The 22286-nt window shown below is 43.3% G+C and overlaps 1 protein-coding gene and 1 long non-coding RNA gene across 3 annotated transcripts in view; one reads left to right on the forward strand and one right to left on the reverse strand.

Moving 5' to 3' along the window:
- The first annotated feature begins 1263 nt into the window (after positions 1 to 1263).
- Positions 1264 to 21060, forward strand: KLHL31 (kelch like family member 31). 2 transcript variants are annotated; one of them, XM_086371060.1, is made up of 3 exons: positions 1264 to 1461; positions 13545 to 14749; positions 16488 to 21060. In XM_086371060.1, exons 2-3 carry the CDS (start codon positions 13578 to 13580, stop codon positions 17218 to 17220), a joined length of 1905 nt encoding a protein of 634 aa, XP_086227186.1. In that variant the 5' UTR covers positions 1264 to 1461; positions 13545 to 13577; the 3' UTR covers positions 17221 to 21060. The 2 variants fall into 2 exon arrangements, with proteins under 2 accessions (XP_086227186.1, XP_086227187.1); XM_086371061.1 differs by having other exon boundaries at positions 13549 to 14749.
- The window catches only part of LOC147346547 (uncharacterized), a 34703-nt gene continuing 33327 nt past the window's right edge, over positions 20911 to 22286 (reverse strand). Inside the window, exon 3 of the long non-coding RNA XR_015152945.1 lies at positions 20911 to 21175. This is a non-coding gene — a long non-coding RNA (uncharacterized LOC147346547). The remainder of the gene's footprint in view (positions 21176 to 22286) is intronic.

The following is a 22286-nucleotide window of genomic DNA, read 5'->3' on the forward strand; positions in this document are numbered from 1 at the left end:
TTCAGCTCTCAGCTTTCTTTACAGTCCAACTCTCACATCCATACATGACCACTGGAAAAACCATAGCCTTGACTAGATGGACCTTTGTTGGCAAAGTAATGTCTCTGCTTTTGAATATGCTATCTAGGTTGGTCATAACTTTCCTTCCAAGGAGTAAGCATCTTTTAATTTCATGGCTGCAGTCACCATCTGCAGTGATTTTGGAGCCCCAAAAAATAAAGTCTGACACTGTTTCCCCATCTATTTCCCATGAAGTGAGGGCACCAGATGCCATGATAGAGGCTCTTGCCATTATATCATCATTATCATAAATACTGATGTAAGGCTCCTTTTTTTTTATCACAGCAGGAATAGAGTTGAGTACTTTGGTCTTTTGTTGGAAGTTCTACCCACTGGGTTTAACTTTTGGTATCGTAAAACCACAAAATTTTTAATTAAGGCCCCTTGCTGCCCAACAGTGCCCAGGACACTTGCACCCAGGATTCCCACTCCTCTTGAGTCCTCTCTTGGTTCTTCTTTTCTGCAGATGGTCCCAACACACCCAGCTTCCTTCCAGCCCCCTCCTTCAGGATACAGAACTTCTCAGTGAGCCACAGCAGCAAAGCAATGCTGAACTCACGATCTGACTAATCAAGAATAATTAGAACATTTATTTTCCATGATCTGTTTTTCTATTATTGCAGCCTACTATCAGGGTAACTTTTTTAGCAGCTATTTCACACTCCCAGAACCTATTTAAAGCTTGTGGTCAGTTATGACCCTCTCTGTTTCTCCCCTCACAGGAAGCACTGCCAAAGTATTTCCCCAAGCTCTGGGTGTGCTGGGGTGCGTGTTCATCTCAGGCTTCCCTGGGGACCACCGGAGAGTCGGGACTGTGAATCTCACCCCGTGGAACTGTGACTCCAATGATGATGGTGCCATGTGCGAGCTACCAGAAGCTCCTCTTCTAAAAAACAGTCTATTTATAAGCCCAGTCTTCTCAAAGGACCTGAGCTGACCAGGCTATTTACCTTTCCAGAAGCTCATTTTATCCACGACATTCCCTTTCTCTGACCAAGTCCAAACACACTCTAATCTGCTTCTGACAATTAAATATCTACCTAATTAATTTTCTCTCCTCACTCTCAGGTTATGGGGGCTTGACTATTTTTTGTTTTTCAATAAGTGGGGAGATCAAGAAACCCAAACCCTCTCCACCAACCAGAGGCTCCGCCCTCTGCCCCGGGGTGGCCTGAAATTGAAGCCAGAGAGGGAGCGGAGGGCAGAGCACAGGCTCGTCGCCGCAGCCGCGGGGCGGTGAAGGGTCACGCTAAGCACTGCTGCTGCTGGACGCGTCAGGTGGCTGCTGGGGGCTCCGCACCGGGTCTTCCTCCGCCCTCTCGCCACAGATTGCTTCTCAAAAGGAGTTTGCAGCTGAAACTTCAGCATCGCAAGTCTCGGGGACGCCCCTCACACAGGAGGGTAAGGCGCTGGGGCCCCAGTCTCCAAATCCGGGGGGTGAATGACAGAGGGTGGGAGGGGGGTGTCTGTGTGTTCGCGGTGGTAGTGATTTTATAGACAACGATCTCCCCTTCGTCATGTCCTCCAGTCCTGAAGCTGTGAGCTAGAAAACATTTTCTTGAAATCTAAGGAATGTGAGGAGGAAGTATAGTTATAGAAAGGCGTGAAAGTAAAGTGACAATTACTAACACTCATTTTAAGTCTCTAATGCTAATGTAGGTTTTTCTTTTTCTGTGTTAGAGAGGAGGGAGGGGAAATAAACCTCTGAGGTTTTGTTCTTAAAGTTTAGAAGTTCATCTTCATTTTTATCAGGAACATCAGGAGCATTTAGTATCTGATAAGTTTAGATAAAATATAATCTGTTGTGTTGAAATCAGTACCAACAAATCAGACAGCTCTTTGAATTCCCAGAAACAGAGCCTATTGACAAAATGTCTTCTGCAAAAAAAGAACAGCGTTTAATTTAACTTTAAAACAAGTTTTTGTTCCGGATGTGTACCTGTGGCAATACTGACCTGTGTTTTATGCTAGAAATCATTTTGGAAGTGGAACAGTAAAATGGAAACCTCCCCTAAAGCTGGACTTCGCTTAAAATGGCAAGAGGCAGAGGGCTGCTGTTTCTATTCCCGGAGTCAAGCTGCCGGGCGGACACACACGGTGGCTGGAATGTGCTGGGGCCGGGGCAGGCGCAGCTGCCACCCCCTTGGCAAGAAGGCCCTCTGGGATCCCAGCTCGGTCTGGCAGGAGAGTGACAGGGACACTTGGACACACAAGGCTGCCCAGGCCGCACCGGGCAGAGGCCTCCCAGGAGGCGGGGTGGAGGGCGGAAGGAAAGAACACGTTCTTACTTATGAAGTGACGGTCCCACTCTGCAATCGTTTCTAGGAGTTTTCATCTGAAATCTGTTTCAGGCCATGAGGGATGAGTGTGATCCTGCCACATGGGCTTGCCCCTCGTAAAAGAGGGTAGAATTACGTTAGCATTTCTTGGCAGCCTTACTTCAGTCCAGTGGTTGCAGATCTATTAGATTGGCCAAAAAGATGTTATGGAAAAACCTGAACGAACTTTTTGGTCAACCCAATATTTGGGGTTATGGACCTTTTTCTGAACCTATGAAAGCTCTGGGCCCACTTAGAGAAAAATACACATGAACACACATGCAGAATATGTTTTCATAATATTCCAGAAATTTTCATGCAATTCCTGGACTCCTGAAACCCAACCCAATAAAGGGTTGCCTGATATAATTCAGTACAGCCAGGTAATTTCAGATACAAACCAGTTTTTAGTATAAGTTTGTCCCAAGTATAGCCTGGGATATACTTAAATTCTAAAAGATGATTAGTGGTTTCTCTGAAATTCAAATTTATCTAGAAATCTTCTATTTTTATTTGCTAAAGTTGGCAACTCAGACCCAAATGCATGATCCCGGGGTGAAGAATCCCTTATCTCTGTTGGTTTATCCATAGTTAATCATGAGTTGATACTACCAGTCTAAAAGGCCATACTGAAGGGGGGTCAGGGAGAAGAAGTGATACAGATCAGACTTTGACAATTCTAACAGCAAAGACCAGCTGTTTATTCTTAACTCTGTAAAATTTTAGAACTGAAAGGTATATAGCTCCTCATTTGACAGATGATTAAACTGAAATCTTAAAAAATTGAGTGTTTTGCCACAGATCATTCAGATGGCTACAGCAACATTAACACCAAAACCCAATTCTCAGTTCTATGATGACCAGATCATTAGTCTTACAAACCAGATTTCCAACCTCACTTCTCACAACCTTAACATACACACACCAAAGACTAGAAACAATAAAGAGCTATTTTACTAAAATTTTCAACAAAATCAAGGCCAAAAATCTTAGCACAGAGTCCTTACATTGTGTATGCAGATTTAACCGAAGGTAGCTTTAGGTATAGAGTCTGTACACTTTATAGATAGACAGGTTTCTAGCTAAGTTGATCCATAAGAGATTGGCAATATTTGTCTTTAAGCAAAAGTTGATAACTTTATATTCAACCTAACACTTAAAAGGAAGTGTTTGATTCTCTGGTCAACAAATCCACGCAAGATCTCCTTGAACCTACTTTTGCTTTTGGCTCACCCAAACTACTAGAATCTCATAGCTTCACTGCCCCTAATAAGATAAAGAAACTCACAGGCTCTGACCGTCTCTAAACAAATCTGTCTCACATTGAGAAGGGCAGCTTCAGGGCTTCAGTCTGGAGCCAGAAAGAACCATTTCATGATCTCCATATCTACCCTTTGAAATTATAAACTTGAGTTCCACCTCATTCAGTCTCTATCTGCTCATGCTGGAAGGAGCTAACCTTTTAACCTATGAAAGATTACAAGCTGCCCTGGAGGTAAGGGTAATATAGGGGGTCAGGGTTCAATCTGGATTTGGATCTTTGCTCCACTACGAATTATGTACCCAGTGTGTGAACTTGGATATGTCTTTTAAATTCTCTCAGAATATTAATTTCCTCATTTGTAAAGTGAACATAATATCACCTGCCTTTTTGGAATTTGCATGATGCTTAAATTTATAAAAATAGAATCATGTATTTACCTGGGCACAGAACACAGTGGTCCTCAACGTTTGCTAGCTCTATAAATATTATCAATATTTTAGGTAGAAATAAAGGTAATGGTTTCCATTGAATACAGAGTCTAGATTCATGCTTGATGATTTATATTTAGGAGTTAATTATTCACGTACTTAAAATTTTCAAAGACAAAAGAGCATAGCAAATTTGACAGCTCATGTAACTGCCCACTCATTGATCACACGCTGAATACGTGATCCTATTGTCAGAAATGATAGAAGTGCTGAGAGCAGTGGCGGGCAGTGGGAGGAGAGCGTGGCCTTATGTTGCCTTTTGCCCACTTTCTAACGGGCAGCTCTTCTAGGGCACCTGGGAGGTTGCTCTGGGAGACAGTGGATGTAGCAGAGGGGGAAGGAGGCTGTGGGCTTCAAGACCAGAGGAGAATTCTCCGGGTTCCCTCCACAGAATGAAAGCATGGCTCGGTTGGGAGCCTTCTGCAGCCTTCCGCACCCTGCACCTCTTTTACTCAAAAAGGGAAGGGACAGAAGGGGACCGGCAGTGCCTCTTAACAGCTGCTCATCCCGTTACACAAGCTTGCTGCCAGGGCTGGACCTGCTCCGTCTAGTGTGTCCTGCTACGGCAGGGCCACTCCCGGTCCCAGGGTGCTGGGAAAGTGCTTCCATCCCAAGGGGACGACTCATTAGAACCCCACAGTGGGGAGGGAGAACCCAGCCCTTTGTGCTTCAGAGAAAAACAGAGAAATAGTCTTGAAAGTGTCCCAGCTGCAGGCTGCTCAGCTAGGCTGACCATGCAGACCCCATGCAGACTGACTGTGACCCCCATCAGAGCCCCCACCCCCGCCGGGACCCATGGCAACAGCTACCAAGCTGGGGGGTTCCCTGACCACCGGCCACAGAGCACTCACTCGTCAAAAAAAGAAAAACGCCTTGAAAACAACAAGTAGAATGCTCATCCAACTTTGAGTTGATATAATAAGAATGGAAGGCTTTCCAAACTGTAACTCAATGCCTGGGTTATAGTCTGGATCATATAAGGATGTATACAGGCAACTAACTCACTGGCGTAACCTCTGCGTCTCCCTTGCAGCCACATTTTGGTATCATCTGTGGCCATCATTTGTGATCATTTACAATATGACCCATATTGGGTCATTATGGGTGCATAATGAACATTTGTATGATTGTAAAAACTCATACACACACACACACACACACACACACACATATATTAGCTTCCCTGGCGGCTCAGATGGTAAAGAATCTGCCTGCCAATGCAGTAGACGTGGGTTTGATCCCTGGTTTGGGAAGATCTTCTGGAAAAGGAAATGGCTACCCACTCCAGTACTCTTGACTGGAGAATCCCATGGACAGAGGGGCCTGGCAAGCTCCGGTCCGTGGGATCACAAAGAGTAGACACTACTGAGCAACTAAGACTTTCACACATAATAACTGAAGGATCCACCGAGGGTACCGGTGCATTGTTTTGACTACATGTTCACCTATAACCTGGGACTGAGTAGTACATGTCTGTGGACATTCTGTGTTTTTCTAATCTCCCTCCATAAGCCCACACCATCAGCCCAGCAACCCAGCACCACCACCAGATGAGTGAATAGCAGTGAATTAAACTGTTCCCCTTTCCTTCCATTCATGACCCAGGCTGCCTGCTTATAACTTCTTTCCTTTAAGGCTGCCTTTGCTTTTCATTTAAGTGTGATTGTAGAACAATGCTGGGTGTGTTAGTCACGTGGCGTGGTGAGAGTGTGTGTGTGTTTGTCCCTAGCGTGCCATGTCAGAGAGGCCTCGGTGTGAGGGGCCTGGAGGGTCATCGAAGGCTTCCCAGGGCGCCTGCGGAGAACAGAGCCTCTGAGTCTTGCTTCCCCATCAGGAGGGAGCTGGTCGAACCTGCAGCAGGGACCAGAGCACCCTGCAGCTGCCCTACTGTTCTTACCCGTAAACTGAGAAGGGCTGTGGCAGGGCCCTGTCTCCCTGGGAGACACCAGAGGAAAAGCATTGCCTAGGATGTGGGAGGCGGTGACCATCTCTGCAGCCGAGAGGACATCATCAGGACCTGGCCCAGTTTCCAAGGAGTGAGCCTGGACCCCAGGCTCCTCGGAGGCGTCTGCAGTGTTGCTGAAGGAACTCAGCCCCAACCAAGTACACCTGGGCAGGTGCCGGGACAGCTTTATCTCTGAGGTGCAGACCTTGGAACAGAATGCAACGGCAGCTCTCGTAAAGAAAGACTGGACGTATGAGCATATCTGGGGAAATACAGCCACCAGGAAGGGGTCTGCAGGCTCTGATTTCAAAACTCTTAAATGGTCCCCTGCATCTAAGAGCTAAAGAAGCCTTTACAAAGTGCTTTTGAGGACTCTTAAAAAGCCTCTCTTATTTAAGATATATATACGTATTTAAAATATATTAATTAAGAACATTCAGTTCAGCTCAGTAGCTCAGTCGTGTCCGACTCTTTGTGACCCCATGAATCGCAGCACGCCAGGCCTCCCTGTCCATCACCAACTCCTGGAGTTCACTCAGACTCACATCCATCGAGTCAGTGATGCCATCCAGCCATCTCATCCTCTGTCGTCCCCTTCTCCTCCTGCCCCCAATCCCTCCCAGCATCAGAGTCTTTTCCAAAGTGTCAACTCTTTGCATGAGGTGGCCAAAGTACTGGAGTTTCAGCTTTAGCATCATTCCTTCCAAAGAAATCCCAGGGCTGATCTCCTTTAGAATGGACTGGTTGGATCTCCTTGCAGTCCAAGGGACTCTCAAGAGCCTTCTCCAACACCACAGTTCAAAAGTATCAATTCTTCGGTGCTCAGCTTTCTTCACAGTCCAACTCTCACATCCATACATGACCACTGGAAAAACCATAGCCTTGACTAGACGAACCTTTGTTGGCAAAGTAATGTCTCTGCTTTTGAATATGCTATCTAGGTTGGTCATAACTTTCCTTCCAAGGAGTAAGCGTCTTTTAATTTCATGGCTGCAATCACCATCTGCAGTGATTTTGGAGCCCCCCAAAAATAGTCTGTCACTGTTTCCACTGTTTCTCCATCTATTTCCCATGAAGTGATGGGACCAGATGCCATGATCTTCGTTTTCTAAATGTTGAGTTTTAAGCCAACTTTTTCACTCTCCTCTTTCACCTTCATCAAGAGGGTTTTTAGTTCCTCTTCACTTTCTGCCATAAGGGTGGTGTCATCTGCATATCTGAGGTTATTGGTATTTCTCCCGGCAATCTTGATTCCAGCTTGTGCTTCTTCCAGCCCAGCATTTCTCATGATGTACTCTGCATAGCAGGGTGACAATATACAGCCTTGACGTACTCCTTTTCCTATTTGGAACCAGTCTGTTTTTCTAAAAGACCTTTTAGAACTAACACCCAAAAAAGATATCCTTTTCATTATAGGGGACTGGAATGCAAAAGTAGGAAGTCAAGAAACACCTGGAGTAACAGGCAAATTTGGCCTTGGAATACGGAATGAAGCAGGGCAAAGACTAATAGAGTTTTGCGAAGAAAATGCACTGGTCATAGCAAACACCCTCTTCCAACAACACAAGAGAAGACTCTACACATGGACATCACCAGATGGTCAACACCAAAATCAGATTGATTCTATTCTTTGCAGCCAAAGATGGAGAAGCTCTATACAGTCAACAAAAACAAGACCAGGAGCTGACTGTGGCTCAGATCATGAACTCCTTATTGCCAAATTAAGAACATTAAGATTAAATAAATTAATGATGTTAAAATATTATTTGAATATTAATATATCATAATAATACATTAAAAAATATATGTCCCACGGTGGCAACTCTGTTAGAAATTTGTATGTGAGTCATAGGAGGACACTGATAAAAACAAAACAAAAACCATGCATATCTGGGAGAAACCATGCATATCCTGGATCATCTATCAGACCAGCTGATGTCTCACGCAGTAGGGTCCTGGGGAAATGGGACAAAGGCAAGAGGATTCAGATGGAGGGTTGAGAGGTCTCCAAGGAAACGCCAAGGGCAGCAGGAAGCGGGAAGGCCAGACTATGGAGGAAAGAGAAGGTGGTAACAGGAAGCAAGAGCAGGAAGCCACGGCGGAAACGTGACGGAGTGCACTAGGGCCTCAGTGTGTTCTCTCCTTCCTGGAGGTTTCTTTGTCCTTCCCAGTCGTGTACCAGCTTCTCAGGTTCAAACCCTTCCTGGCGCCCAGCATCCTTTCTGTGTTGGTCTGGTGTTACCTGCCCTCCTGTCTCCATCACTCCAGCCGTCTCGGTCTGCACATCCCTCTCTGCTTCCACAGGGGCATTTCCTCTGCTTTAAAGCCCTTGTTCCCCTCCACCCACCCCCATACCTACTCCTCTTAAAAAGCTTTCAGTACCAGAACCAGCAAGATTCTTGTTATCTATAAACTTTCCCATCCTAACTGTACCACAACAAAACAATTCCTTTCATCTGAATTCTAAGGTCCAGGCTCATAGATTCAACCTGTTCCATATAATCCGTGTTTTTGTTTGTTTGTTTTGGGGTTTTTTGTTTTGTTTTGCTTTTTTTTTTTTTGCCACACCATGCGGCATATGAGATCTTAGTTCCCCAACCAGGGATGGAAGTGGTGCCCCTGCCACAGCAGTGGGTAGTCTTAACCAGGGGACCTCCAGGGAAGTCACCCATATATTAGTTCTTTTGTTTACATAATCTGTGTCCCTAGTTTTCTAAACTTCCAGGGTGACCCTTATTCATAGCAACGTAAAGATAACCTGTTCTTCAGCCTATATCATTGCATGAATTCCAGTTCTCTCCCTGGCATTTTCAAAGATCCCTTAGAAATGTCTACTGTTCCAGAAATCTTCTCCTAATCCCCTGATTACCTCTCCATAGTGCAGCTGCTCTCTCTGATGGGCTTCACCTCAAAGCTTAAACAGGTCACTTCCTTTATTCCTCTAAACACAAATAACAGGGGCTGTTTGTTTTAATGACAACAATTGAAATTTTTTCAACATTGACTTTTTGCAAGATACCCTATTAAATGCTGTATAGATGCTTCCTCACTAAGCTTTCATGGGCCACTCTACAGGCAAGCACCATTGTTATCTTTCCTTTAGAGGCAAGTCCGTGCAGACTCTGAGAGGTCAGTAATCTATGAAAAGTCACACGTCAGATAAGTAGGCAAGCTGGTACTTACATCATATTGTCATTATCATTCAGTTTGAAATACGATCCAATCTCCCTTGTGATTTCTTCTTTGACTCATGGATTATTGAGAAGCATATTATTTGAGTTCCCTGATGTCCTCCAAAACAAAGACTGATGAGTAGTTATAAGCCCTACATCTGCACGAGTGAAAAACTGCCCGTAGGGATTCCTCCAGGAGAAACAGACAGGGCTTCTTGCGAAGACACATGTGTGCTCCCGGTGGTGGAAACTGCTTGTGTTATTTGGCAGGTACTCTGCTGCGGTTCCCTACCCTCTTGCTGGCATCCCATACGTGCCCTTGTCTGTCTGTTTAACATGAATTGCACATTGTATCGCTCCCTCACTCCCAGCACAGTGCCGCCCACACCCTGATAACTGCTTGCTGAACAAAATTTTTTAAATTTTCCCCAGAAAAATCCAATAACGGGTCACTCACCACATAAATCAAATGCATGTGAAGACTAAAATGATGGTGGGTTGAAAATCTATTTCACAGGTAAGGAAGCATGTGGCTTTGCTCACAAGGAAGAATGAAGAAGGACACACGTGCTCCAGTCTTGTAAACAAATACAAATGTGAACATGACGATCAGAGCTTAATGAGGAAGACAAAAGGCCCGGCAAAGAGACAGACACCCTGTTTCTTCCCTACTTGCTTCTCTCCTTCCACATGGAAAAGAACAAGAACAAACACAATAGAAAGGTTATAGAGTTCTTCAAACATCTATTCCAGTAGTAATTAAATTGAAAACATTCAAGGGGGACTCAAAGCTAAGTGTCACCCCTCAGTGAGACTTAAAATACACACACACCATCCTTCAAAAGTGATAGAATACCTAAACACCTAAATGCCCATCAACACAAGAATAATTGAACAAATTTTATATATCCTTGCTGTGGGAGTCTCTGCAGCTATTAGGGAGAATAAGATGAATTTATGTATGTGCTATTACGGAAAGAAGTACATGAGTACATCCCAGTGAAGAAAGCAAATTGCCAAATAATAGAGCACAAACTTGTTTTGGGCTTCCCCGGGTGGTACTGGTGGTAAAGAACCCGCCTGCCAATGCAGGAGACATAAGAGCCTCGGGTTTGATTCCTTGGTCAGGGAGATCCCCTAATGAGGGCATGGCTGCCCACTCCAGGATTCTTGCCTGGAGAATCCCATGGACAGAGGAGCCTGGCAGGCCACAGTCCACAGAGTTGCACAGAGTTGAGATAACTTGTCTCACAGTGGTATGCTGGAGCTTATAAGAACCAATGTATATTTTCAGGAATTTAGCAAACTGGTTGTTGACAGCTTAAAACCAACCACAAGTGTATTTATATCAAGGGACTCGTTTAGTTGCTCAGTCGTATCCGACTGTTTGCAACCCCATGGACTGTAGCCTGCCAGGCTCCTCTGTCCCTGAAATTTCCCGTGCAAGAACACTGGAGTGGGTTGCCATTTCCTACTCCAGTGGATCTTTCTGACCCAGAGATCGAGCCCACATCTCCTGCATTTCCTGCATTGGCACGTGGATTCTTTACCACAGAGCCACAGGGAAGCCCTGAAAGATCTATGGATATCTATATGCATGAGCATATACGTTCTGGAATGATATATAGCAAACTGCTAACTGTTGAATTACACATACTGATTTTATTATTTTTGGTGAGAAACATGGTTTTTTTCTTTTAAAATTAATTTTATCGGAGTATAGTTTGCTTTACAATGTTGTGTACCATACAGCAAAGTGAGTCACACATGCATATATCCCTTTGAGACTTCCTTCCCATCCAGCCACCACAGGGCTTTAAGTAGAGTTCCCTGTGCTATACACTGTGTTCTCATTGGTTATCTATCTTATACGTAGTATCAATGGCATATGTGTGTCAATTCCAATCTCCCAATCCCTCCCAACCACTCCTTTTCCCCTTGGTGTCCATGTATTTATCCTCTACATCTATGTCTCTATCTCTGCTTTGCAAGTAAGATCATCAATACCATTTTTCTAGATTCCACATACATCCATTAATTTACAACGTTTTTCTCTTTCTGACTTACATCACTCTGTATAATACTCTCTAGGTCCCTTCACATGATTTTGACATTTTAAAAATGAAAAAAAAATGGATGGACCTACAGAGTATGATACTAAGTAAGAAAAAAGCTAATATCATATGATATCGCTTATATGTGGAATCTAAAAAATGCAAATGAACTAATTTATAAAACAGAAATAGACCCACAGACAGAAAACAAACTACCGTTACCAAAAGGAGAAACAGGATGGGGTGGGGAAGGGATAAGTTAGGAGTTTGGTCTACATTTAATATTAGAGCTGTTCATAGCTCTAAATATACAGCTAAACCCACACTCCCTATAGGTTTAGAAGTTGGTTCAAATATTTATGATATTGATAATATGAAATGGTTACTGTCCTTCATACATCAGCATCCATGTAAATATATTTCTAAGATGCATATTGGTAGATTTGGAACTTTAGTGTCAAAGCATAAAATTTTTTTTGATAGTCTGCTAATTATTATTCAAAAGTCTGTATCAATTATCCTCCCATCAACACCAACATCTGATATTCTTCGTATTTTAAGATATTTTAACCATTTGATAAGCAAAATTTGACCACAAAAAATAAAAATGCTCTCTGTATTTCAGTTGACAGTTCCCTGATTATTGTTAGTTTAGCTTTTTTAAAAAATATTAACTCTGTATTTTATTTTCTGTGAACAACTAGTTACCCAGTCATAGTCTTCATCCATTTTCTAGTTGGGTTACCTTTTACTTCTTATTTTGTTGTCGTTTATATAACATTTTTATTGATGTTCCTTAGCAACCACTTTCTATTACAAAGATTCCTTTTTAACCTTTTACCTCTTAATTGTAGGAGCTCTTTAACTACCATGTTAGGGGATTCCCTGATAGCCCAGTGCTTTCACTGCTGGGGCCTAGGTTTGATCTCTGATCAGGGAACTAAGATCCTACAAGCTGTGAGGTGTGGCCAAAAAATAAAAATAAATAAAAATAGACACCGTATTAACTTTACTTTGGCACCCCACTCCAATACTCTTGCCTGGAAAATCCTATGGATGGAGGAGCCTGGTGGGCTGCAGTCCATGGGGTCTCTAAGAGTCAGACACGACTGAGCGACTTCACTTTCACTTTTCACTTTCCTGCACTGGAGAAGGCAATGGCAACCCACTCCAGTGTTCTTTCCTGGAGAATCCCAGGGACAGGGGAGCCTGGTGGGCTGCCGTCTACGGGGTTGCACAGAGTCGGACATGACTGAAGCGACTTAGCTGCAGCAGCAACCTTTTATCTGTCAAAAATGTTACAAACATTTGTCTTCACAGTCTGTTGCTTGTCTTTTAAATAGCTGATGTTGTTTTATAGATATAAGTTTTCACTTTTTTTAATATTCAGAGTTCAGTCTTTCCCTGTATGCTTCTGGATTTTATGTTATGCTTAAGTATCTTTCTGAGGCTAAGGTTTTTTTTTTTTTTTTAACTATTTTGTTCTTGTTCTTGTAAGTTTGTGTGTGTATATGCATCCTTTAGACATTTAATTCAACTGGAAATTATTTTAGTGACTATGCAGAGTAGGAAGTACTTGAACATCATTACAAGTTCTTATCCACTGATTATTAGCCATGTGTATTCTAATATATATTCAGACATCTACATTTAACATGAATTCCTGAGTTTTAGTATTATAGTATTTCATTGAGAAAAACTTCAGAGTAGTTATAATTTGGGCTTCCCTGGTGGCCCCCTGGGTTGGGAAGATCCCCTGGAGGAGGCCATGGCAACCCACTCCAGGATTCTTGCCTGGAGAATCCCCATGGCAGAGGAGCCCGGCACGATACAGTCCATGGGATCGCAGAGTCAGACACGACTGAGCAACTGAGCATAGTTCTAATTTACTTCTTCCTGAGTGCAAGCTCAGTCCTTGAAATGATGTTTAACTTATTCCATAATTATTGGGCAGCTAGATCAGAGAATATTTGGTCATTTCTGCTGTATAAAATTTGTCCATATAGCTACTGAGAGGTCTCATTTGATAACATATATCTTTCTAGCATTGTCTGCAATGATTGATGCTTAAGTCAACTGTCAATAAGATGTGGATCTAGTTCAATGTCTTTAAATCTTTTTTTGAGACAATGTACATTGTGCTGTTAAAAAACTACTATCTTACAAAGGAAAAGAGAAGTTTCTCCGGGTAGTATTTCGAAGTCCAGAGCACAATGAAAACCAAGTCTTTTTTTTTTCCTAGCAAGTTCTTGCCTGTGACAGTGTGTTTGCCAACATGGCCCCCAAAAAGAAGACGGTCAGGAAGAACAAAGCTGACGTCAATGAGATGACCATCATTGTGGAAGACAGTCCCCTCAACAAGCTCAACGCTCTGAATGGGCTCCTGGAAGGAGGCAACGGCCTTAGCTGCATTTCTTCTGAACTGACAGATGCTTCTTATGGCCCCAACCTCTTGGAAGGTTTGAGTAAAATGAGGCAGGAGGGCTTCCTTTGTGACTTAGTCATCAGCACAAAAACCAAATCCTTTGATGTTCACAAGTCAGTGATGGCTTCATGCAGTGAGTACTTTTACAACATCCTAAAAAAAGACCCCTCAACCCAAAGGGTAGATCTCAATGACATCGCACCGCTGGGCCTGGCCACAGTCATTGCATACGCCTACACCGGAAAGCTCACTCTCTCCCTGTATACCATAGGAAGCATTATTTCTGCTGCTGTTTATCTTCAGATCCACACCCTTGTCAAGATGTGCAGTGATTTTCTGATACAAGAGATGAGCGTTGAGAATTGCATGTACATTGCTAACATCGCCGAAACATACTCCCTGAGAAACGCAAAGGCAGCCGCCCAGAAATTTATCCGGGATAACTTCCTTGAATTTGCAGAGACAGATCATTTTATGAAACTTACCTTTGAGCAAATTAATGAACTTCTTATAGATGATGATTTACAGTTGCCTTCTGAAATAGTGGCATTCCAGATTGCAATGAAATGGTTAGAATTTGACCAAAAGAGAGTGAAATACGCTGCCGATCTTTTGAGCAATATTCGCTTTGGTACCATCTCTGCACAAGACCTGGTCAATTATGTTCAGTCAGTACCGAGAATGATGCAAGATGCTGACTGTCACAAGCTTCTTGTAGATGCTATGAACTACCACCTCCTTCCCTATCATCAGAACACGTTACAGTCTAGACGCACGAGAATCCGAGGAGGCTGTCGTGTGCTTGTCACTGTGGGCGGCCGTCCAGGCCTTACAGAGAAGTCCCTTAGTAGAGACGTCTTGTATAGAGACCCTGAAATCGGATGGAGCAAACTTACAGAGATGCCAGCCAAGAGTTTTAATCAGTGTGTGGCTGTGATGGATGGATTTCTTTATGTGGCTGGTGGGGAAGACCAGAACGATGCAAGAAATCAAGCCAAGCATGCAGTCAGCAATTTCTGCAGGTACAGACTCTTTTATTAGAAATAGAAATGGTTCAATATCATGAGGGAATTGCCCTGACATAAAAGGAAGCTAATCATGTCTATTAGCTTAGGTTACTGGCTCAGTAAATCAATAATAATAACGCCACAATACACATATATAAAACTTCACATTTTATAGAGTGCACTCACATAGATTCTGCACTAGAAATTTCTGAATATGCCAGTGAAGCAAGCCAGGAAGAGTCTGATGATTCTGATTTTACATGTGAAAAATCTGACACCCAGAGAAGTGATGCTGCTAGTAAGTGGAATTCACATGTTCTCATTTCTGGTCAGGGTGCTCTTCATGATACCGTGCCTTTTTGAAAGGAACTGGGTGCAAAGTAAGAAAGATTAAAAGGATGTAAAATTTCTTTTAAGTGGATTGTTACCGATGACTGTCAGATTCATAACTGGCTTGTTACTGATGACTGTCAGATTCATAACTGGCAACTAGGTTGAGATTATTAAAAATGTGACAGCTAATTAATTTAATTTAAAACATTTCTTTAAAGACTAAATACCATCAATATCTTTGATGCATGTAGAGAGCAAAAGCATAACGAATCCTGCAGAAAGTGAAATTTACATGCATGTTATTTTTGTATATTTATAATAAAAAATGAAACCTACATATACATGAAATGTTCAGAAAGCAGTGCTTCTATTGGGGTAGTGGTTCAAAGCCAAACATACCTAATGAACAAGAGTTGAAACTTCATCTAGTAATCATAAAAAATATTCTTTACTATTTTATTATATGCACGTGTCATTTAAATTAAACACTTAATGATTTTTAGCCTTGATAGCCATGGTGAAGTCTTGACTTGGAGGTGAAATGAGACAACCATGAATGAACATCAAACAAAGTCAGTTCTGTGTTTACAATACTTGGAACTACGGAAATAGGAAAGTATTAGTTTCCTATGGGTGCTTCTTTTCCTCCAGCTGATAACTGTTGGTACTCCACCTTTTGCAGTATTGACTTCAATGCTGATTGTATAGTAATTGTAACGTTGAACACTGAAAAAAGTGTATACCTACGCTAAAAAAATCGGACCTATTATTAATAATGAGTGCTAGAAATTAGAGAAGCATCTACAGTTTAGCTTTGTTGATGCGCTGAGACATGAGTTCTACTGTTCTCATGCTAAACAGAGGATAGAAGACTCAGTGACTAGCTTTACGGTGCCAGTGGCCAGGAGAGGTGTGTGAACAAGAAGGGATTTGTGAGAAAAGAAGAAACAAACCCAGTTAGTCAACCCCTACCTTGATTAAGCTGTGAGGATGAGCTGGAGGGGCTGGTGTCTGAGGATACGCGGAATTGGCTTTCATGCGGCCGCGTTTCCTTTCCCCTTCTCTCATTCCACACATTCCGGCTTCACCCCCCTCCACGCGGGCATCCCGTAAATCCTGCTGGAGGATGGATATTTGAATACGGAGGAAAGGGGGCCGGAGGTCATCTCAGCGGGGCGGTTGTGGCTGGTTTTCCACGCGGGAGGGGCGGGAGTCACCCTCGCCGGCCCTGCCTTTCCTAAGGGCCACACTTTATTACTGGATCAGAGAGGATCAGCAGCCTCCAACCCGGCAAGGAGTTGCTCTGGGTCCCCCGGCTCCTCGCACGGACGGGCTGGTGTCTCCCCCTCACCCACCCCCAGCCCCGCCCCCGCCCCGGGTACTTCCCGCCAGGCTGTCACGCTTGCTCTGCCACTTCCAGATACGACCCCCGCTTCAACACGTGGATCCACCTGGCCAACATGACCCAGAGGCGCACGCACTTCAGCCTGAGCGTGTTCAACGGGCTCCTGTACGCAGTGGGCGGCCGCAACGCCGAGGGCAGCCTGGCCTCGCTCGAGTGCTACGTGCCCTCGGCCAACCAGTGGCTGCCCAAAGCGCCCCTGGAGGTGGCGCGCTGCTGCCACGCCAGTGCGGTGGCCGAGGGCCGCGTGCTGGTGACCGGCGGCTACATCGGCGGCGCCTACTCGCGCTCCGTGTGCGCCTACGACCCGGCGCGCGACGCGTGGCAGGAGCGGCCGGCGCTGGGCACGCCGCGCGGCTGGCACTGCGCGGTGGCGCTGGGCGAGCGCGTGTTCGTGATGGGCGGCAGCCAGCTGGGGCCGCGCGGCGAGCGCGTGGACGTGCTGACCGTGGAGAGCTTCTGCCCGGCCTCTGGCCAGTGGAGCTACGCGGCGCCGCTGCCGGTGGGCGTGAGCACGGCGGGCGCCTCGGTGCTGCACGGCCGCGCCTACCTGCTGGGCGGCTGGAACGAGGGCGAGAGGAAGTACAAGAAGTGCATCCAGTGCTTCAACCCCGAGCTCAACGAGTGGACGGAGGACGACGAGCTGCCCGAGGCCACCGTGGGCGTCTCGTGCTGCGCCCTGGCCATGCCCAACCCCGTGACCCGGGAGTCGCGCGCCAGCTCCGTGTCCTCGGTGCCGGTCAGCATCTGAGCCCGGGGCGCCGCGGGAAGAGAGAGCGGCCGGCGCGGCGAAGCGTGAGCTGGGGGAGAGGAAAGGAAAATATCTAACATTTACTACGGGGCAGTCTTTTCAGATCCATTGAGGCACCCGTCTCGGAGGTTTGCAGTTGCTGCAGATAATGCAGGGGCATCATCTACCTCTCTGTCGATTTTTTTTTTTTTTTTTCCTTAAGCAAAAGACAGGGCCGGAGCCAACAGAGACAAGAAGCTGTTGATTTCAGCGGCCACTGGGTGGCAGGCAGCACTCGCGGTGCGCACTTCATCGCCGCATCCTTTTTAAACTAGAGCGGTTACACCCACCTTGGAGATGGTGCTTCCGCATTTTGGTAACACAGGAAGCTTATGTGAGTAAAAGATCTCTCGTACAAAAGTTGATTGTCCTCTTTTTTTTTTCTTTAGGAAATTAAAAATATTCTTTATAGACTTTATTTTAAAATGGAAATCCGTCTGCGTCCATAAGGACTCAAGATTTAATTCTATGTGTCAATGCAATTTCTTTTCCTATGCGTGCCTGAGTAAAAGATTTTTAAAGGCATCCCAGGAGAAAAATCACAAAGCTTAAGATGAGAGTGCGACTGGAAAGTAACAGGGACTCCATCCAGGGGCTGCCAAGTTGATGCCTTTGGCTTCAGAGTGATTCCCTCCTCCATGCCTCAGGCCCTTCAGAGTATTTCCTATCATAAAATCCTACTCTCAGAGAAGAAACTGACATCAGTCATTTCATTTCTAGTGTAAATTTAGATCATTTTTCTGTTTCTCCTGGAAGTATTAGCACTTTACTTTGCTTCCCTGTTAAAGGGATTGCAAATATTGATATTACTAATATAATTGCTAATCTAAAAACTACCCCAAGATGGTTAAAGGCAACCTTGACCTTCATGTAGGACCCCAGAAGAACAGCAAGTAAAAGTCTGTCCTTAAGGATCATTAACTTAAAGCATACACAGCCCAAAGGTTATAGAGCCAGTAACAATAATTTGATTTCTTCCACTCCTAGATGAGTGAGAATGAAGGAAATGTTTAGAATTCCTGGATTTGGCACAAGTGGGATGAATGGATTTTCCTGTTGGTAAATCCTATTGTTTACCATTTCATATCAATCCTGATTTCTTAATTAAAAATCTAACACATTCATTTCCCATTGAAATGTTAAAATAATATATGCCCATTTGATTACATATTTTTAAAATTTCATCTGTTGCAAATTAGCTTTACAAATGAAACTATATCCACTCCATATCACTTTTTTTTATTATGTTTGCCAAGTTTGGGAGCAAAGGAATGATGATAGTAAATGATACATATTTTCCTTTCTTATAATTTATCCTTTTGTTCTTTGATAGTTCGTTTTGGAGAGGAAGGGCTTATCAATTATGGGTTACGTGCAAATGGATTTTGAAAAAATAAGATAAAGTATCTAAATGGTGAAACATGAATATCTATGATGGTATAACTGGGTTTCCATGAGCCCCCTCCTCTTCCACCTTGTGTAGATAGGTTATGGCTAGAGTTACAATATTTATATTTAAAATATTTTATTCGAACTGTGAAAAGTGGTTCATATAGTACATTTTGTGGAACAATTTTATATCATTGCCCCTGAGAGGAAGTTCAGTCTCTGAGTGTTTAATGGTAATACTTGGGTAAAGGCTAAAACACCGTAGGTTGAGAATAAGACATTATTAATATAAAAACACTGGGCTGTTTCCTCTCCCCATGCAGGGCAGTACAGAGCAGACCTGCTCCTTGATTCTTTACTGTCCCAGTCTGAAAAATAAAGCGTGTGAGAAGCCAGTGCATGGAGCGGTTATATCACTGAGCTCTTAAGTCCCAATGTGCAACGCTTAGATAGACTTTTGTCCTTGCAGCACTACTGGTAAAGTTAACTTTGATTTGTAATAAATTATTTTGGCCACAACTTACAAAGCCAATGTGAGGGTGACTGTAATATTGTTTCGTTTGCTGTGATATATTCTCATACAATTGAGAAACCTACAGCGCATCGTTAATTTTGAGAGAGAAAAGTGATGTATTGTGGGTTACCGGCCATAAGTGGGCAAACAGACATAATTTCTTGGATGTGTCTCCCACCGAGATCCTAGAAACATCGTGAAGTGGGGGGCCTAAGATTTGAATGGAATACAACCAATCAGTTAAAGTATTTTATCATGGAAGAATGAGAAAAGATGCTGAAACTAGAAGATTTTTCATCCATCAGAGCTTGATAAAATATGATGTGCAAAAATTCGGTAGTGACTTTCTAGAAGAGAGGCTGGGTTAGAATGGACAGATTGTTTGAGATGACCGTTTAATGTATTTTCTACACTGGTTGCCTGAAGACTCAGAATACAAATATCTGCGCTAACCAGATTCCTGGGTATATTGCTGTTGTTTCGTCTGCTCCAACAGTTAGGTCAATAAACAAAAAACTAATAGAAATTTGAAATTCCAGAATTTCTGACATATCAAATTAGTAGGGAGCAAGGAACATAAGAGTTGGTGAAAGTTTTACATCTTAGAACATCCTGCGTGGACAATTGAAAGCCATGAAAGTGTATAGCATCAAAATGATGTCTGTAACCTTCCACGTGTAAGGGAAACACACTCTTTAAGCCAACTACTGAAGCAGGTGTTCCTAGAAAACTTGACAATTTCTCCATGTTTTCCAACTGGAAAATTACTTTATTTTCATTATGTTTTAAACTTAGAATCAATCACACTTTCAGGCCTTTAGGATCCAACCCTGTTCCTGTTTTTATTTTTCTGAAAGCAAAGGACTTGTTATTTTTGTAATACCAGAGTCCTCTGATGAAATAAAAGCATTAGTTCAATGTATCAGAGAAATAGCAGGCCACCCAGCAGCTGAAATAATAAAATTCAAGCTCTTTTTTGGAATGGGCCAGAGATCTGATGTGAAGGTTTCCAGGATACCAGACTGTAGTCTGTCCATTTTTAGTTAGACTTTTGGTACCAGATTGTTATCCCTGATGTACCAGTTGCTTTCAGTGGCGTTGGATGGGTTTTATTTTTGCTTCCTATGTTGTACGAATGGTTATGAATAGGAGGTCAGTGATGGTGCAGATGAATATAATTCTAAACCAGGCTTAGATGGTAGTGGAGTGTTATGAATGAGGAGGTATAATTGAGGTAAGAAGCATGTGAGAACGTACTGACTGGCTCTATGACTTAAGGCAGAGCAGCATTATAATAAGTGTATTTTACAAATGTGCGTGTAGTTAAAGTTTGCCTGGAAATATGTAAGTGTTAAGAGGTCCATCTTTTGCTGGTTACCCTGGCCAAATATCTTCCAAATTCATCCAAGTTATTAGATAAAAGAAACTAATATCACTTCACTTATTTTTCTTCCAGAGTTACAAAGAAATGAGTTTATGCCATCTACTCTGAATGAGTCTTCTCTGAATAAACTAGAATTCCCAGCCCAGCCACTGATGAGTATATTCTCCAGCACAAAAATAATTCAAAGGAATTATTTTTCAATACATGCTTTTTAAAAACTGCAGACTGGTTTCCTAAACACTCCTCCATCATAATTATGAGAAGATTCTAAAACTAACAATTTTACCCTTCAGCACATTGAGAAAGTAAAGATCATTTAAATGCCCCTCTCAGGGAACCAGAAATAAAATACTTGTCTTGAATACTCCTTAAAAATCTTTGTGTTTATTCATCAAATTTTGGCCCAAAATTTCTTTGTTTGCTTAAAACATTCTTGTACTGTATAAGGAACAACAAACTAAAAGGTATATCCTGTTTATAATCTCCTCACTATCAATAAAGCTGTATTCAACAAGCACTTTGTCAGTGATCAGATGTGGGCAGCTTTGAAGTGTTCTTTCTGTGATAGTTGGGTGTTGGTTTCTTTTTTTCTTCTTCTTCTTCTTTATTTTGTTTTCATGATGACTCACCTCAACGAAACACAACAAAAAAGGAAGCCACAAATCATTTAAAAAGCTGTTCCAATAACCTGAAGACTAGTGAAAAACAAAAAGGGATAAAGCATTGCTAATGACTTGCTTTGTAACTCAGACAGGAGCCCAGGTCTGTCTGTCAGTCCTGACAGTGCATAAGTCATAGATGAAGTGTGGTTTCTCATCTTGGTTCCGCCCTGACCACAGCCAGCCCGGAACAGACTCGGATTCATCATCATTTGCAAGGAAACCACCGCTTAGGAAATGAAATCATGTTGCTGTCAGACCAGCCTCACAGCCTGTCCCTTCCACCTCACCATCCAAACGAGCAAATGACGTGTAACCAACACGAGGTGTTCAGTTAGCAGTAAAGGTTTTTTTCTTTTACACGTGGACCATTTTTTTAAGTCCTTCTTGATTTTCTTTTTTACAATATTGCTTCTGTTTTTGTTTTGGTTTTTGGCTCCGGCCTTGGGATCTCAGCTCCCCAACCAAGTATGGAATCCATACCCCCTACATTGGAAGGCACTTAACCAGTGGACCACTGGGGATGTCCTAGTAGTAAAATATTGAAACTCAGTTGAGGCCATCTTAGTCATTTCTAGAAAATTCTAAATGGCAGAAATAACTTTTTCTTAAGCTTCCCCAAGTCTCATGACCAGGTACAGAGACTAGTTAGTGGTGGTGGTTTTGTCGCTAAGTCATGTCCTACTCTTGCAGCCCATGGACTGTAACCCGCCAGGCTCCTCTGTCCATGGAATTTCCCAGACAAGGATACTGGAGTGGGTTGTCATACCCTCTTCCAGGGCATCTTCCCAACCCAGGGATGGAACCTTCGTCTCCCACATTGCAGGTGGATTTTTTTTTTTTTACCAGCTAGCCACCAGGGATTGGGCCCCAAACAGAAACAGGTGGCATTCCCAATCGTGAGCATCCCAGCCAAGGGCCCCAGAGTTTCCTCGCATTTTCTTTGAGCCCCCACAGAGCTCCAAGTTTCTCTGCAGGTTAGCCCTCCTCTCCCCTGACGTTCATATACCATCTATCCAAATCATAATACACAGGAAGTTATTTCATGAAATTACGCCTTTGTGTGTCAAAGAAATAACCA

This window comes from Bos grunniens, chromosome 23, assembly GCF_055505025.1.
Source record: "Bos grunniens cultivar Pamir isolate PY7600 chromosome 23, Bosgru_T2T1.0, whole genome shotgun sequence".
In the NCBI taxonomy this organism is placed as follows: Eukaryota; Metazoa; Chordata; class Mammalia; order Artiodactyla; family Bovidae; genus Bos; species Bos grunniens.

Coding starts and splice junctions, on each gene's coding strand:
- KLHL31 (XM_086371060.1), top strand. CDS start 13,578: ATGGCCCCCAAAAAGAAGACGGTCAGGAAGAACAAAGCTGACGTCAAT. Junction 14,750..16,487: donor GCAGTCAGCAATTTCTGCAG/GTACAGACTCTT, acceptor TGCCACTTCCAG/ATACGACCCCCGCTTCAACA.